Consider the following 17203-nt stretch of genomic DNA (forward strand, 5'->3'; position numbering starts at 1 on the left):
TTGGTGTTGGATACGGGGTGATAAAACCAGAAAGATATAGCTAATTCTGTATATCTCTGCACACTCCAGACTGGTGTGAAGTTGATTGAGAGTCTGCATGACGCTTTTGCTTAACACGCGAGTTCATCTGAACGCTCTACCGTCTGTGGGATTACTCGATGCATCTGTCAAAGTGAGGTCATTGTCCGGTCACCAACCGCCTGCTCGCCAACCTCTATAAAACTTTTTCTGTCTGCAACCCCAAAGTAATCCGGAAATTTGTGCCATCTTGCTTTCTCCCATAAGCTGACACATCTCTTCCACAAGTCACAATGCTCTCCAAATCTCTCACCCAGCGGCTGCCGGGCGTTACACAAGCCCTCGCCAAACACGCTCCGCGTGTAGTGGTCCCTTGCACACGTCCCATGCAGCTGCAACATCGACTGCAGATGCAGCAGCCGCCGTCATCGCCTTCATGTTTCCAATGCCGTACAGCCGTGTCGTTCCAGCCAAATCATGACTACCCGGGCCACGATCGAGCAAACGACATGGGAGGACCCGGAGGCCAAGAGTCCTTCCCGGCTAGTATGCCTTATCGAAGGTTTGTCTCTTGACTGTTTTCCCCTTCTTGGCATCGGCGCCAGAGCAGGTCTCTTTTTTTTTTTTTTTTTTTTTTACACCTCGGTTCCTAGAATGACATGAACTAACCAAGGACTGTGGTTGGGTCGGGGAGAGTAGAAGAATTGAATACGAGACATTCTACGGCGTGTTGCTGGCCATCGCCCTCATGTGTATCGCCAAGCTCGTGCAGCAGAACTACGACCCAAAGATGAATTATGTGCTGGTGCATGATAATACAAAGGGGGAGCTGGACGATGTAAAGTACATCCCGATGCCCAAGATGCGGGAGCAGCCGGTGGTTGCGGAGATCCGGGAGGAGGTGATGATCCCTATCAAGAAGGTTGATAGAGTTGACAAGGTGCAGAGGTGGGCTTGATTTGGATTTTGAATTGCCAAGATTGCATTTGGGGTTTTCGCTACAAAGGAGATAGTCGAAAGATTAGATCCATCGATTCATCATATCTACCTACTTACACCTTTCCCATCACAGTTTGGACCCCAAACACCACTACAGCATGTCACACTCGACCTGCGCTACAAGGTAGGTAGGTAGGGCTGTGGCTGGGTTGTGAGTGTTGGTTGTCTGAACAGGCTCGGCAGCCATCTTTGTGCGACGTGACACATGCGTAACCAGGCCTTTAAACTGTTGCCTGAATATCGTATTTCGGTTGTAGGTATGGTAGTAAGTTGGGGGGCACTTTCAACGTCGCAAGGAAGGACTAGAAGCATGGATCCGGCATGACTAGGTACGGTTGGTGACAGAGTGGCAGCAGCCCGGAGTTATTTCAGGGTGAGGACGGATTTACTCCGGTCGGTTGAGCGGTTTATGACATGGCCGTTGCGGGGGCCTTTCCAGCATTGGCAGAAACTGGAGTAGTTCTGATTCGACACAGAACGGACTGGCCAAGGCACCTTAGGTCAGATGCTAAGGTAGGCAGAGACTGTTGTTCTAGAATACCTAGGCACCTACCTTATGTCGCCACTGCCCGAAAGTTTAAAACTTTAAACTGGTCTGTAAACAAGGTGTTGGGACGGGGAAGTGTGGTGGGTGTCGTCGTTATCGGCTGCTATTTGTGCGCTACAGATGCGCGGGCGTGGCACCAGCTCGGCGACCACACACAATATATCCGCGCCATGTGGCCGAGCCTTGGAGCAGGAGAAGGGGGCTGCGGCCTGGGTTGGCACACATCAACAGTGGCTGTGTGCGTCTACCCAGTCCCTACATCAATGTACATCATGTCGAGGTATGACAACGGCATTAATATCGGTGGGATCTCACCGCATCTCAACGGTTGTCCTTTCTGTTCCGTTAATCACACTCTAGCTCCGTCATAGTATCGTGTTGTCGGGTCTATCTGCCTTGCCAATGACCAGGGTTAGGGTTCTAGCCTTGTGTAACCGCCTCGAACTGTTGACGCCCCTATTCCCCAGTTTGGATGCATTACTGTGTATGCAAAGGTCTAGTGGAGACGCAGAGAACTCGCTAGCCGCCAGACGACCCAGTATGCCAAGCGTGTAGAGGTTGAAGAAGAGAAGATTATCAGCTTGTGTAACCTGAGCTGTTATGCGGTCCCTGTTCTGGTTCGTCCTCAATGGCTGCAGAGTGGACCAACGGTTCCAAATCATCCGTCTTGGCATCCGAAAAGATGCAAGTCTGCATGCTTGGATCTTGTGCTCTTCGCTTTGGTCGGTCTGCAACCAACGGGTGACAGGCAGACTGTCACCTCCGCAACCTGCCCTGGGACACTGGGGAGATGGTGATCTTTGATACATATGGTCTTGGACCCCATTCCACCTCTTCCCTGTTTCCTCTGGATGACTTGGTCACTTTGTTAGTCTTAAAAGGACTGGAGGGCAGGCAATTCTTTGGTCTTACGACAGCCCTTTTTTTGCCGCCATCAACCAATTAGACAAGGTACGGGGCTTGCAAGCAAAGCAGCAGCGTTTTTGTTGCTCAATCGGGGAAAGTAAGACAATGGAAGAGCAGGCCCAGCGCTCGGGATCCGATGCCAGACGACGAAAAGTCCGAAAGGGAACGCACAGTTGTTGGGAGTGTAAGTCCGCACAATCTCTCTTTTCGCATCTTACCTCCCGATCCGACGTGCATATGATAGCGGCCGCGACCGACCCGACACGCTGGTAACACGCCCAGGGTTCACAACCTGATTAGCTCCAACGGCTTTCTCACAGGTCATTGGTAGCAAGGCGCTGACATGTATTTGCAGGTCGACGACGAAAGATACGATGCCAGTTTGGAAAGCAAGACGACACCGTGTGCTTGCCCTGCCAGGCACGCGGCAGCGTCTGTCGAAGTCAAGAATTCGTCGATGCTCAACCGCCACAGCTTCCTGACCGCCGCCTTGCCCAGCGCCTAGCCCGTCTCGAGGACCTTGTCGCCAAAGTCGTTGACCGCGTGATGCCTGAGACTGGATCGGGAACCAGTTCAGCTCAAGACCATTCACAGGCCAGTTCACCGACACCGTCTGATGAAACGTTGATGAGCGATGTGGATGGTCAAGAGACATCTCATCTGGGCCTGGAAGTGATGGAGTCGCCTGTTGGTCATGAGGCCTCAATGGCTATGCTGCTGGGCATCCAAGGCAGCGTCAACTCTCTACAGCAACCCACGGCGAGGCTTACAATACCATCACGTCGGTCAACAGAAAGTGTATCGAGCAAAGGGCCAGCTCGCAAACGATGCGAAAAGATTTGTCGAGCCCTACATTCCTTGTTTCCGTCCCAACATGACGTTGACGTTCTCGTCAAATCAACACCTGCACCCTACTTCATCATCGCACTGTTCCATAGCTACCAGGACATCATGGAGGGCCTTTCCGAGACTCCTGAGAACATCGCCACAATCCCGCCCCCGAACGCTCATCCCACCGTTTTAGCCAAAAGTTTGATACAGCTGTGCATTTGCATCCAGCAGCAACCCCCAGGAAGCGTGATGTCACAGGAAAGACAGAAACATTTCAACCCCTACAGCTTGATGAACGGCATCGTCTCGAAAGTTTCGCAGCTGGTTACTTCCAACGATGACCTTGTTGGGACAGCTGAAGGGCTCCAGTGTCTTATTATTCTCGGACACTGGCATAGCAATGCAGGAAACATCCGCAAAGCCTGGCTCATCTTTCGAAAGGCACTTTCTCTCGCTACCATGGTGGGCTTGAGTCATAATGGTACGCCAGCCCTCAGGTTTGCGGATCTGACAACCAACGAGGCCACACGCCCATCACCGATGGCTTTATGGTACTGCATCAACGCAGCTGATCGAAGCTTGTCTCTAATGCTTGGGCTTCCCGCGGGCAGTTCGGATAACACGTTCGCGAGCGAAGAGGCAATGCACAGGGATAGCCCACGAGAACGTTTCACCAAGATTCATACCGTCATTGCGAAGCGGATACTCGACCACAACCTCTCGCTAGTGTCCGATTTCATCAACCAGAAGGCGGCAGTTTCATACCAGCAGATTGATCACGAGCTCGAGCACGCGGCCAAGATCATGCCTTCTGACTGGTGGTTCGTTCCCACATTGCCATCAGAATGGCAGGCAGACTGGGAACAGGCAGACTGGGAACAGGCTAAAGCGGCCATCTGCCATCTCGTTCTCCAGATCAACCACTTCAACCTTTCGCTCATCCTCCACCTGCCCTACATCATACGCAGCATATCAACTGGAGCCCCTGTTGGCGATGACCACAAGCCCTCCCTCGGCCTCGCCCGCCAAATCCTGCAACGCTACATGGCCTACCAAAGCATCTCCCAATCCCACCCGACCTGGACGTGTTATCAAGTGTCCTACGCAGCCCTCATGGCCTCCACAGCCCTCTGTCTATTCACCCTGACCAACCAGACCAGCGAAGCGGACATCAAGCTCGTCAGCCTCACTCTGTCAAAAATGCAGCACCTTGCCCTACTCCAACCCCATAACAGGCTATCCCAGTCATCTGTCACCCTCATATCCCAACTCCTCGACATGATCGACTCGGGAATCAAGCAACCCCTCAACCTCAACCTCGATCTCAACCTCCCCTTCTTCGGCCTCATCAACATCAACAACGCCCGCACATCCCTTCCACCGACCATGCCACCACCATCACAGCAAGCAGCAAGAAGAAGTGTCAGCTCCTCTGCCCACTCACCACACATGATACCCGTGCCAGCTACCTCCCCCGGGCCGCCAGGCAGCAGCCTCTCCCCCCATCCACACCCACCACGAGGAAGGCAAAGAAATGTCACTGTCCCGATTGGGTTTCACACATCGCTGACAGATCCTTCCCTTCAGGGCCATGGGCACGCACATCAGAGTCCCATCTCTGGTCATGGGGGAGGGGATGGGTATCACAATTTGCATCACGGGATAGGGTTTGATGCTCACCAACATCAGCAGCAGCAGACGCAGCAGCAACACTCTGATAATGATAGAAGTAGTAGTTTGGGAGAGATTCCAATAGGATCAGGAGGGGAGAATTGGGTATTTACTGGGATGGAGTCGGGTTATTGGGGTTTAATGAACCAGGGGTTGTGAGTTGATTTGGGATGTAGCATATACATACCTAGGTGCGTTTGGGTGATAGAAATTATAGATAGGAATCAGAGGGTGTCGAACTTTGGATACCTTATAGGAAGAACGAACAAGATACATTCCCCTCACCCACTTCGGCTTCATATTGGCCAAAGGGCTTGGGTTGTGGACAAAGGTGGTAAGGTAAGACTTTCTTGCCCTACGCCAGAACGACTCTTTGTCGCTCCCAAGCAATGTTTTCCATCGCCATGTCTGAGTCGGCGGACCACACACCGATTCGCTCAAATATATTTGTGCCAACATCGTCCTTACCCCTGATTACCAGCCCGTAGCTCCGTACCTCGTCTTCAAAGAATACTTTGACCAAATGAATCACAAAGACTTCTTCTAGACCCTTTTCCATGTCATCTAACTTCCAATCGGGAACCCATTTCAACACCGTGGCGCTTTTAGTACTCGTGCCAGTCAGCCGAATTCCTTCTCCGTCCGCCAAACTTCCCCTAGCAACCGGTCCACTGACGGTCAGGGTCCCCTTATCCACCAAACTCCTTGCCTCCGACACAAGCTTCCCATTCCGCCACACCTCCACATTTTCCACGCCTGTGCAAAAGACAAGGTCATGCTCTTTGGAGTTAATCTTATCCAAGATCCCCCTCGGCAGAAACCCAATCCTACCACTGGCCGACGCCCAAGACCAAGACGGCGCACAATACATCTCCTGCCTCTCCTCTACCTCCTTCACAACCCACAACAGCCCTAAAGCCAACAGCTCCGAGTCCCACAACCCAGCCAGATAACCCACCTTTCCTCTTTGCTGCACCAGCTCCGCCACTCCCGCCAACGCGACCAATCGATCTGTCTGCCTCGTCAGCTGCCCCTTGCTATAAACACTCACAATCTCATACCACCTCTTCCAAAACTCGACCTTCTCCCCGAACCTCTGCGTCTCCACCGGTCCCAACCTCTGCAGCACATCCAACGCCCCTCTTATCCCTCTCACCGCTCTCCTCTCCTGGGGAGTATGCCCCTCCCCATTGATGTTGTGCTGCCCCGTCAACGACCGAATCGCCTCGATCCAGTTGACCAACCTCCCATCCTGCACCATGTACGGTGTGCTGTCATACCCCACCCCGTTCACGTGCAGTTCGGACGCCTGGAGAGTGTTGCACTCAAACAGCACCACATCCTCGCAAAAGTGTATCACCCTCCTCGCCAGCAACCTCTCCTGGAAAGCCCACGCGCGGTTGGTGAGCGGCGATTGCTCCACCCTCCAGTAAAAGAGCGCTCGCAGCGGCGGCGGGTTGGAGACAAAACACCTCCTTTTTTTGGAGGTCATGATGTTCTGCTCGACCCACGAGAGCGATCGGTCTCGGAAGCAGCCGCCGGTCGAATCGGACGATGCTGTCGCGGCGAGGACGCAGTGGGCGTGGGTGAATACTTGGCCCATGGTGGGGGACTCGGCCGCCCAGTCGGCGGGGGAGTCTTGTATGATGCAGAGGGAGTCGATCCAGAGGTAGCAGATGCCTAGCCGGCGGGTGGTGGCGATGGCGTGGCGGAAGTTGAGGGGGAGGGTGTCCTCGGTGATGTAGTTCTTCATGAACCTGTGCCTGGAGGTGGTGAGCTTGCAGGCGATGTTGCCGCCCCAGCAGTGGGAAAGGGCGACGTATTCGCCTGCGCCGTCCTTGAGGTCGATCAGGAAGTCCATGTCGGATTTGGTGTCGATGAGGCGGAGTTTGGGGTTCTTGACCGTGCCGACGGCGATGAGGCGGGTTGGTCGGAATGGAGGGGTGTTGTGGGGGAGCTGGCAGGCTTTATGGCTGGAACAGTCCTTCAGCCAGGTTGTGATGGTCTTGACAGTAGCATCTGAGCCGGTGAACCTGGGGATTTTCTGCTCGGCCGTTAAGAGCCCCTCTGACACTTGTAGACCGAGTTCCTTCTTGGCGCCACCCGCCTCGAGGGAGACGGCCAGGGTCGGCCCTTGTTCTGACCAAAGGGGGTTCCTGACAAACTCAAGCTTCAGCTTGACACCTCCGGCTTCGAGATCACGTTCCCCGTAGCGAGTATTCACGGTACCGTAACCCCTGATGAGCATAGGTGCCCCCGTTTCCTCCTCATCTGCCAATCGCTGACTCAACAAAGCCTCACAGAGACTACACCCGCTATCCTCCATCTCCTGGATCCTGTCGCACAGCAGGTGACGCTCCTCTGCTCTCGTAAACATGGCCCATGTCCCAGACAAAAGGCCAGACTGACCGACAACCTCTTTGCACCGCTCGCAAAGTCTGACGTCCCCAAACCGATGCTTGCTCCGGAACCTGGGCCACCGAGTCACATATCTCCCTCCAGAAAGACTGTACACGATACTCGGAAAGTTGCGTAGCGGTCGAAGCACAAAGTGACACCCGAGCGACCACGCAAACCCCAAGATGAAGTAAGCCATCACGCCATACAAGACGGCTGCGAACGCGAACGCCAAGATCATCGCCGGAGCCAGCGAAATGCATATGATGAACTGCACCCTGGTATCGACATCCGCATGCGACAATGCGGCGAAGATGACGGCGCCAATCAGGCTGGGAATGAAATAGATAACAAAAGCGGGTTCGTCGAACGCGATGAGAATCGCCCAGATGATAAACTCGACGACGAGAAAGCTTGACCCGATGTCCTCCTCCCCTGGCGTCGGAAAGTACCTGAAGTAGAGGTATGTGACAAGTACGATGGGTAAACCGCCGAGGAATGTTTTGCCCATGTTCTTGGGCGGAGGGCGGCGCGTCCGGCCATATCGTCGTGGCATGTTGGCGGCTCACAGTATTGTGGAGGCTAGTAGTGCAACACCATGGGCTTCCGCTTGATCGTGTTGTTCGTTTGACGTGTGTCTACGTTAGTATATCAACGAGACCCTTGATGCGAAGGAGGTGGCGTTTTGCGGCTGAGTTGGATGTCAACCCCCAGACTAGCCCAAAAGGGAAGCATTGCGACATATTATCGGTTTCGATTTACTCCAATCACAGAGTTCCTGCGATGTTGTGCCTTGTGAAACCCAGAAGCATGGGGCTCGAACTCACATTAAAACCTGAAACTTGAGAATTCCAGCTTGGAGAGCCAGTTATCTCAGTTTATAGTGGTCCTGGCCACCCAACCTCCCAGCTTTCTTCGTCTTTCCGACCTATACCCCTAACCGTACATTATAAGCAGTTACGTTACTGCTACTTACCTATTACTCTCCCAACGCCAACCCTAAGATGTCCAATCGTTCGGCTCGCTCGCAATCGCAACAGGATTCGTAGCACTACACCCATCGGTCATTCGGTTCCTAGTCAGACTGTCTAGACTATCCCTCCCGTCAGTCAGTGACCCTGCCCCCAATGTGATGATCAAATCGGGAGAGAGGCGGTGCAGGTCAGAGGTGACCTCTAGGATGCCAGGCCAGCGGACGTGTTGGCGTATGCCGACGATTTGTCTTGGCCTAGGGCGTCGATGACGCTGATGGCGATGAGGTGGGAGACAATGAGGTAGATGCGGGAGGCGGCGAAAGCGTTGCTTGTATGGTGGGAGTTGTGTGGGTGTTTTGTTGGTCTGGTTTTGAGGTCCAAGTGTCACTGGTCATGGATGATGATAGGTAAAGTCTTTATTTCCTGTTTAATTCTCCCACCGCGGGCGCGCACCCCCCCACAAGTCAGCCCCGCTTGCCCTGAACACTTAGGAAGATAGGTAGTGAATTTGCTGGCATTGTCATTTTCATCTTGTGCCTAGAAGTCTTTACGACAGCCATCGACTTCCTCCAAAACCATTTATTCGGCCGTCAAGCTATTAATTCGTTTCCCATCCTCGGCCTGCCTCTCCCTCACCTCCTCTGTCGACGATGAGCCCTGGTTATCCTGGGATTCCCGCGGCTGGACTTCTTGCCGGCTGGAAGATCGTGACCGTAAGCGCATCTGGTTCAGAACATCCACCTCGGACAGGATCCCAGTGTGGGGGCTGTCCCACTGGTGATGATGACGGCGGCGATGGTGGTCAGTCGCAGTGGCGCCTTCTTGTTGCTGCTGAGCATGATTTGGGGAAGGAGTAGTGGATTTCGACTGGGACTGTTGCGATTGGACCTGGATGGTGAGTTCGGCCTCGGCCACTTGATCGGCCTGGGCTGAGCGGCGGGCTAACATTGTGATGGTTTTTGTTTTTTTGGCGAACTGATATTTCAAGGCTGATTCTTGGGAAGTTTGTCAAGGAAATATCCGTGATTAATGACTGCTGTTTGGGAAATATTTGCCCTGGGAGATTTCTTATTTTTGCGGACTCGGAGTAGTGTTGCGAAAAGGTTTGAGTTCTTGATGGCAAAAAAACTTGGTATGACATCACCGATCTTATTCACCCAGGATGAAGGGATGCTCCACTTATTGCCATTATGTGACTGCCGTAGATGACATGGGCTTGGATGATCGCGATAAGAAGTTTGAAATGATTGGCAATGGACAATTGAGGGACGTCGTTTTGCACAGATAGAAGTCTGTTAAATTTATTGATGATGTTGTCGTGCTTGGCACTCTTGGCTGTGGTGTATGTTTTCCAGGTTCACATGGTTGCAGCAGTTCAATCTTGCCTTTACTTTACTTGCAGACTTGGGCTGTGCTATTTAGGTACAGTGGTTGAATGATGATGCAATTTCCAGAAACTGAAAGGTGGCATAAGATGTTCGTTTGGGGCCGTGTCTACCGCTTACTTGAGTCAATGATGATAGTACCTAGGTGGGAATATAAACTCAAGCTAGAAGGCCTTGCACAGGATAATGACCGATCTAACCCGAACCTACCCAGGAAATGATGCTCTCAGACTTTCTTGTATAGATATGGATTTCTTCACATGATACGTTAGGTAGTCCTATGTTGGCTAAGCCCAGTACAAATCATCTCCGTTGTTGGAGTTCAGCATAGATATGTACCTTTACCCACCGCGATATCCTGCCCTCAACCTCTTTTTCCAGTTTGATAATAAAACAGTATGTCAGGTGTCAGCATTGACACATGCCATATGTGATATATCCACTCACTGCCATCATACAATCCTCCATGCCAAGCCCACATACCCTGCAATGGCGCAAGGGCCCATCCTATCAGGCAGATAAGCCAATTTGTAAGCACACACACACTCCATAGGTCTCTTGTCAGCACACCAACCGTCCACGCATATTTTCACATCTATACCTGTTCTCGACATCCTTCCACACTTACACGCCTCTTGATAGCAGGATTTATCGAATATCAGAGACAGCACCATGGAGACGGTCTCCCAACTGAGCCGCAGAAAGGGTACGCAATATTCCTCCTCGTTGTCTGTGACCCCTGAAGTGGAACAATCGACTAAGATGGCTTCATAGCCTGTGACCTCTGCTTCGTCAAAAAGATCAAATGCGACATGATTAAACCTCAGTGCTCCAACTGCAAGCAATACAACACCGAGTGCAAAACAACAGCAGTGCGTCGTCGGATTGGCCGGCCGAAAGTGGCGAGGCACGACACCAACGCCAGCGCAGAGACAGACTCACCCGATGAGCACGAAGCAGCTACGTCAAAGGTGGACAGGTGAGCTTCTTGGTGATTGATTGAGGAAGGCCACAAGCGATGCTGATGCCACGCAGCGAGCATAGCGCCAAAATCCAGGGCCTGGAGTCACGTCTCGCCCGCATTGAGGAGCAGCTACAACAAGTCCTCAGTGTTGCCTCGGCCGCCCTTGCCAGCGCAAATCGAATTCCCGAGTCGAGGGTTATCACCATGTCCAGCGGCGAGGAGAGCGACTTCGACAACGCCGTCAGGGTACGCAACACCCTTCCTATGCCCGGCTCGTCAACCGATACATCCGGCCCCAGCGCAGGCTCGACCGCAACCTCCAGCCCAAGCGAATCCGTCATCCGCGCCTCCTCACCTAACCTGCCCCCACTAGAAGAAATTCTCCCCATCATCAACACGTACTTTTCCCAGATCAACCACGCCATCCCGTTGTTCAGCCAAGCTGAATTCATGCGCATGTTACATGACTGGTACACCCATCCCGCCCGCAGGTCTTGGGCGGCATGGGCGGCTGTCAACATTGTGTTGGCTCTTGGGTCATGGATCCCCACTACGCCGATCCAAGATATGAACTTTGCCGAGGCAGAGACGGCTTTCAAGGGATACATGAACAACGCCCAATCCGTCCTTGCCGAGCTGGTTACGCGCGAGCAAGATCTGTTGGGCCTTCAGACGTTGCTTGGACTCGTGATCCTCTACCAGACCATGGCAAACTCCAAGCAAGGAGCTGTGCTGATAGGTGCTGCTGTTCGGCTAGTTCATCGGTTACAGATGCAAAGTAAGAACAACATCGAGGTGTCGTACCCGCAAGAGCAAGGACTGCACAGGTGTCGTTTGTTTTGGATTGCCTACATGCTTGACAAGGAGATCTCATTGAAGCATCACACGCCCTCGATACAATTGGATGCTGATATCGACCAGGACCTTCCGTCAAGCGATCCGGCAGACGGGGTGGGCGACATATACACGGGCGACGGTCTAGTGCGGGTGAATTACTTCCGTCTGCGCGTTCGCTTGGCGCATATTCAAGGCCGAACATATGACATGCTGTACTCCACGCGGAGCAGCAAGATATCCATGGCCGGGAGACAAGCGCGCGTGATCAGACTGACATATCTGCTGGAAAACTGGAGGTCAAGCATCCCGGCCGAGATGCTACCTGATGCCATCAACAGTCGCCTGGGTCGGATGGAACGCATCCTGATGTCTGCGCTATATGGGTCATTTGTTGGTTGTATGGTCATGGTGCATGGAATCTGGAGCCAGCAGGCTGCTTGGATGAAGATCATCTCGGACCGCAGCCTGATGGCGCTGCAGATGGGCAGGACCGACGAACGGAAGTCCTGCATTAACCAACAGCCCCCGCTGCCGTCGGCTTGGAAGAGATGTGTCCAGCTCAGCAGGGAATTTTCCCGAGCCCTAATGCAATTGCCTGAGAGTGATGTTAATATCTGGTAAGTGCCGCGGTACTTGCGAGGATCATTCCAAGCTGACCAGATCATCAGGGCCAATTTGGCGGCATTGCTGTCGTGCCTGGTCATTATCTTGACCAACATGTTCCAGTCCCCCGGACACGAGGACTTGGAAGAAGACAGGCAGATCACCCAATGGCTGGTTCGGATGTTGAACAAAGTAAAAGACTTATCTGTCACGGTGCCGCTCACCCAAATGCACGTTGTCGTTGCCGATCTAGAGCGGCGTGCTGAGGCGGCAGTCGCAATGGCTCAGATGAAGCGACAGGCGCTTCAGGAACGACTGCTCATGATGTCTGGCCAAACGAGTTGGGGTCAGGAAATCGCCCAGCCTGAGCATGGCGATGATGAGAATGTCGAGCAACCATTGTTTTGGGATACCGAAGCAGTCAACTTTGGGGCACTGGATATGAGCAATGGTCTGGGGGGGCAGACGATTGTCGACTGGCTAGATGGCCAATATCCACAGGGGATGGATCTGGGAGAGGCCATTTCCTAAACGTGTTAATGAATGATTGACATGAAATTGCAACTGGACCTGTCCCCAAGATCGATGGCCTCTCTTGGCAAAGGGACGGCTCGCAGTGTCCACAGCCAAATCCCGGATCCACGATGACGACATCTCTTGTCGACCTTCATCCAATCAGAGCTCATAGATAACCTTATCAATTCTTGATTGACCAATGGGAGAGCTCCCGAATGCTCCTTACTGCCCCTCTGTGACCCTCCCCCCCCCCCACCAAGATGCCCCTCCCCCCCGAGCTGTCCGCAGCTGCTGCATGACAACGGGCCATTCCCCTCACCTCCCACGCCTTCCATCCCATATTCGTCTTCGTGCCATTGACGTGCTTCATCTTCTCTCCTGCGCCTGTCCCGCCTGATACCCTGCTTATAAATCACCCTTGATGAGAGTTCTGTCGCGCCTTATTCGCAATCGCAACACCCAAATAACAGCATCGGGATTGCCCCTCCACGTCCGACCGTTTGTTCCACGATTCTTTGCAACATCCATAACGACCAGAATGGCTCAGGAATACAAGCTCAAGGGCGTCACGTCCCTGGATCTCAAGCCAGGTGACAAGCAAGAAGTGGAGGTCGAGGGTCTCGATGCCAAGGTTCTCCTCTTGAACGCCGGAGGTGTCGTCCAAGCCACCGGTCCCAGGTGTACCCACTACGGAGCACCTCTTGTCAAGGGTGTGCTGGGAACAGATGGCAAGCTCACTTGCCCGTGGCACGGTGGTATGCGCCTTCCCTGCTTAACATGCTCCCATGTCGTGCTGTGCTCTTACTGATCACTGTTGTTCCCAGCCTGCTTCAACGGAAAGACCGGCGACGTCGAAGATGCCCCCGCCCTCGATGCCCTTCCCATCTTCAAGGCTACCGAGAGAGACGGCGCTGTGTACATCACCGGCGAGGCCGCTACCATCAAAGCCGGCCACCGCAAGCCCAAGTTCAAGTGCAAGGCCACGGGAGGCGACAAGGTCGTTATTGTTGGAGGTGGATCTGGAACTCTTGGGGCTGTAGAAGGCCTTCGCGAGACGGGGTACACCGGCCCCATCACAGTCATTAGCAACGAAGGTTACCTGCCCATTGACAGACCAAAGCTCAGCAAGGCTTTGTTGACCGACCTGAACAAGCTCCAGTGGAGAGACGCCGAGTGGTACAAGGAGGGCGATGTGGATATTGTCCAGGACGAGGTGGCTGGCGTGGACTTTGCCACCAAAACGGTGTCGACCAAATCTGGCGGCAAGTTTGCCTACAGCAAGCTTATTCTCGCGACGGGCGCCACGCCAAGAGTGCTTCCTCTCCAAGGCTTCAAGGTGCTGGGCAACATCTTCACCCTCAGAAACGTCCGCGATGCCGAGAACATCAACAGGGCCATTGGGGAGAAGGGCAAGAAGATTGTTATCGTCGGGTCCTCCTTCATCGGCATGGAGTTGGCTGTAGCCACTTCCAAGGACAATGATGTGACTGTGGTGGGAATGGAACAGGTTCCACTTCAGCGGGTTCTCGGTGAGAAGGTTGGTGGTGCCATCCAAAAGCTGGTGGAAAGCAAGGGCGTCAAGTTTTACATGTCGGCTGGCGTTGAGAAGGCCGAGCCCTCGGGCTCTGACCCCTCTGTGGTCGGGTCAGTTCACCTGAAGGATGGCACCAAGCTTGACGCTGATCTCGTTATTCTGGGTGTTGGCGTTGTTCCGGCGACTGAGTACCTCAAAGATAACAGCGTTGTCAGGTTGGAGGAGGATGGCAGCCTCAAGGTCGACGAGTCGTTCTCTGTGGTGGGTCTCAAGGACGTGTATGCTATTGGAGACATCGCCTCGTTCCCCTACCACGGACCTGCTGGTGACGGCAAATACGTCCGCATCGAGCACTGGAACGTTGCCCAGCAAGCTGGACGCATTGCGGCTGGACACATCACCAACCCAGCGCGCGCCAACCTCAAGTCGCAGCCATTCGCCCCCATCTTTTGGAGTGCCCTGGGTGCCCAGATGCGGTATTCCGGCAACACACAGGCCAGCGGGTTTGATGATGTGGTTGTTCAGGGCAGCTTTGACGAGGGCAAGTGGGTGGCTTACTACACCAAGGGGGAGACTGTCGTGGCCATGGCCAGCATGGGCAAGGACCCAGTCATGGCTCAGTTTGCGCAGCTGCTGCCGCTGGGCAAGCTGCCGAGCAAGTCCGAGTTGCAAAAAGGGCTCGACTTGCTGAGTCTCGGTCCACCGAATTAGGATTGTGTTAACACAGGCTCTCTCAAGCTTCGGGGGGGTTGTTATCCGTGGCTTAAGGATGAGTGTATGACCTGAACACTAGGCATTTTGAATTGTTGTTTGATGGAGGGTTCAAGTTGAACTAGAAATATACGATCACTATCAAGAGGCCAATAATGCCAGCCACCTCGTTGAGATGATCCAAGATGATGGTACTAGTTGTTCAAAGCAACCAACCCTAACCCTATTTGTTCAGAGGAAAAACTGTGACGTCGCTTCAGCTTGTCACAGAAAATGCGTGGCCGAGACAATGTAGACCTGCGACAACACAACGGCCATGTTCCGCGACGATGCATTTTTCCGACACTCTCTTTGCTTCAACCCCACTCTTTTGATGTTTTTTTTTTGAATCTGTTATTAATGAGCACAATTTTCACCGCTACCGCCCAGCTCCTGGGGTGGTCGCTCTGTTTTGTCTTGACCACCATCGCCACGCTCGCCTTCTACAGGGTGTATCTGCATCCTTTGGCGGGGATACCAGGGCCGAAGCTCGCGGCGGTGTCGAATGTTTGGTTGGCAAGGTGGGTGGTGAAGGGACGGGTGAGGGAGCTGACCAAGTGGTTGCATCAGACATATGGGCCTGTCGTGAGGGTTGGGCCGGGGGAGGTGTGGGTTTGTGGGGTGGGAGGGTTCAAAGAGATTTATGGTAGGTACTGGGTACTCATCTGTTGGGGTTTGGTGATTGGGATGCTGATTTGGGGGGGTACCTACCTAATAAGGGGTCACGAGTGGGTTTGGGAAGGGGGAGTTTTATGGTGAGCTTTGAACCGACCAGAAATGGACCCTGCTTTAGTTGGAGGAGAGAAAGAGACTGATGGGAGAAGCAGTGGCGACGGCGTTGAATAAACCGGCTTCGGTAAACCAGTGGAAGTTGGGGCTTGTGTGGCCGGATACGTTGGATTTGCTGTCGGAGTTTGACGGGAAGAGGTATCGGTTGCAGAGGAGGTTGATTGGGCCGGTGTATACTGCCAGTAATGTTAAAAAGTTTGAGGGGGCGGTTGATGGGGTTGTTGCTGCTGCTGTTGCGAGGCTGAAGGTCATCGAAGGCTGTGGAGGGGGCGCGGGAACGGTCGACTTGAAGGAGTGGATGCATATCATTGCTGTTGAGTGCTTGGGGGCGGTGGTGCTGGGGTGGTCGCCGGGGTATATCAAGACTGGGAGTGATGGGGGGACGAGTAAGCAAAGCTATATGGGATGGAAAAGGAAGAGCCTTTTTGGGTTGTTTCCTGCTGTGACAAAGGTGTCACTGTTGGACTCTGGGATGGGGAAAAGGGTTGGGAAGTGGTTAGGGAGGTTTTGGGCGGATGCTTGGGGAGTTACCTTTGCGACGCCGAAGGGGTTCAAACCTTTCTTCACGGTATGTGTGTGATGGTGGTCTGTCAACGATTGAGCTGACAGAGAGTAGCCGGTGTATCAAAAGGTGTCGAAACGAATCACCGCCGCTCTAGCCCCTTCACAAAGTGCAAAAGCTAAAGTGAAGAAAAACAAATCACCGGAAGTGAAAGAGGACCTGCTCACCGACTTGATACAGCTTCACCTCTCCCGGCCTGACGAATTTACTGACAACTACCTCCGGCGGATGGCAGTCACGAATTTCGGCGCGGGACACGAGACGTTGTGCGCTACACTGACCTCGGTTCTTGCCATGATTGGCTCGCATGCTGAAGTCGAGGCACGATGTTTTGCCGAGATTAGCAGCCGTCTGCAGGGTGGGCCACACAAGAGACGATATGATTTGGAAGATGTTACGAAACTGAGATACACCCAAGCCGCCATCAAGGAAGCGCAGAGGCTGTGGCCGGTGATAGGCATGAGCTTGTCCCGAACAGTTCCGGAGGATGGATGTGTAATAGGGGGGTATGCCATTCCAGCAGGCACAACTGTGGGCTGTAGTCCGCTTGGGCTACATGCGTTCAATGAAGATGTGTTTGGGGTGGATGGGTTAGAGTACAGACCAGAAAGGTGGCTGATTGAGGACCTGGAAAGATTAAGAGCGATGGAGAGAAGTAACTTAATATGGGGTGGGGGAGGCAGAACGTGTCCAGGGAGGTATTTGGCTGAGATGATTGTCTTCAAAGTGGTCACTGCGCTGCTGGCGGAGTTTCAAGTCGAAGTTGTCGAGATGCCGGAAGAAGGAAAGATGGAGTGCTACTTTATGGCGATGATGTCTGGCGTGGTGGTAAGACTCAGAGAGAGGTCTCGATAACACTTGGACAGCAGAATGAGAATATCGGAAACAAAAGTCTTGCCACACTTACATGAAGATATTTC

General features: G+C 53.3%; 8 protein-coding genes across 8 annotated transcripts; 6 read left to right on the top strand and 2 right to left on the bottom strand.

Annotated features, from left to right (window-relative positions):
- Nucleotides 1–145: 145 nt before the first annotated feature.
- On the top strand, nt 146–1093 carry QC761_400420 (uncharacterized protein). Its single transcript, XM_062878324.1, has 2 exons — nt 146–580; nt 718–1093. Exons 1-2 carry the CDS (start codon nt 312–314, stop codon nt 974–976), a joined length of 528 nt encoding a protein of 175 aa, XP_062731733.1. The 5' UTR covers nt 146–311; the 3' UTR covers nt 977–1093.
- Nucleotides 1094–2575: 1482 nt separating this feature from the next.
- On the top strand, nt 2576–5131 carry QC761_400430 (uncharacterized protein; the record flags this gene model as incomplete). Its single annotated transcript, XM_062878325.1, is given in 3 exon segments — nt 2576–2654; nt 2826–4153; nt 4169–5131. 3 exon segments carry the CDS (start codon nt 2576–2578, stop codon nt 5129–5131), a joined length of 2370 nt encoding a protein of 789 aa, XP_062731734.1.
- A 196-nt stretch (nt 5132–5327) lies between these two features.
- QC761_400440 (uncharacterized protein) lies at nt 5328–7925 on the bottom strand (the record flags this gene model as incomplete). Its single annotated transcript, XM_062878326.1, has 1 exon — nt 5328–7925. The coding sequence occupies one exon, from the start codon at nt 7923–7925 to the stop codon at nt 5328–5330; it is 2598 nt and encodes an 865-aa protein (XP_062731735.1).
- A 997-nt stretch (nt 7926–8922) lies between these two features.
- On the bottom strand, nt 8923–9291 carry QC761_400445 (uncharacterized protein; the record flags this gene model as incomplete). Its single annotated transcript, XM_062878327.1, has 1 exon — nt 8923–9291. One exon carries the CDS (start codon nt 9289–9291, stop codon nt 8923–8925), a length of 369 nt encoding a protein of 122 aa, XP_062731736.1.
- Nucleotides 9292–10098: 807 nt separating this feature from the next.
- Nucleotides 10099–10711, top strand: QC761_0060760 (uncharacterized protein; the record flags this gene model as incomplete). The annotated part of the gene is made up of 2 exons (XM_062872572.1): nt 10099–10434; nt 10503–10711. The coding sequence occupies exons 1-2, from the start codon at nt 10401–10403 to the stop codon at nt 10709–10711; spliced, it is 243 nt and encodes an 80-aa protein (XP_062731737.1). The 5' UTR covers nt 10099–10400.
- A 35-nt stretch (nt 10712–10746) lies between these two features.
- On the top strand, nt 10747–12876 carry QC761_0060770 (uncharacterized protein; the record flags this gene model as incomplete). The annotated part of the gene is made up of 2 exons (XM_062872573.1): nt 10747–12146; nt 12198–12876. The coding sequence occupies 2 exons, from the start codon at nt 10747–10749 to the stop codon at nt 12661–12663; spliced, it is 1866 nt and encodes a 621-aa protein (XP_062731738.1). The 3' UTR covers nt 12664–12876.
- A 40-nt stretch (nt 12877–12916) lies between these two features.
- Nucleotides 12917–14893, top strand: aif1 (Apoptosis-inducing factor 1; the record flags this gene model as incomplete). The annotated part of the gene is made up of 2 exons (XM_062878328.1): nt 12917–13403; nt 13473–14893. Exons 1-2 carry the CDS (start codon nt 13070–13072, stop codon nt 14891–14893), a joined length of 1755 nt encoding a protein of 584 aa, XP_062731739.1. The 5' UTR covers nt 12917–13069.
- An 853-nt stretch (nt 14894–15746) lies between these two features.
- QC761_400470 (uncharacterized protein) lies at nt 15747–17138 on the top strand (the record flags this gene model as incomplete). The annotated part of the gene is made up of 2 exons (XM_062878329.1): nt 15747–16289; nt 16338–17138. The coding sequence occupies 2 exons, from the start codon at nt 15747–15749 to the stop codon at nt 17136–17138; spliced, it is 1344 nt and encodes a 447-aa protein (XP_062731740.1).
- Nucleotides 17139–17203: the final 65 nt, after the last annotated feature.

This window comes from Podospora bellae-mahoneyi, chromosome 4 (genome assembly GCF_035222275.1).
Source record: "Podospora bellae-mahoneyi strain CBS 112042 chromosome 4, whole genome shotgun sequence".
Classification (NCBI taxonomy): domain Eukaryota; kingdom Fungi; phylum Ascomycota; class Sordariomycetes; order Sordariales; family Podosporaceae; genus Podospora; species Podospora bellae-mahoneyi.

Coding starts and splice junctions, on each gene's coding strand:
- QC761_400420 (XM_062878324.1), top strand. CDS start 312: ATGCTCTCCAAATCTCTCACCCAGCGGCTGCCGGGCGTTACACAAGCC. Junction 581..717: donor GCTAGTATGCCTTATCGAAG/GTTTGTCTCTTG, acceptor CGGGGAGAGTAG/AAGAATTGAATACGAGACAT.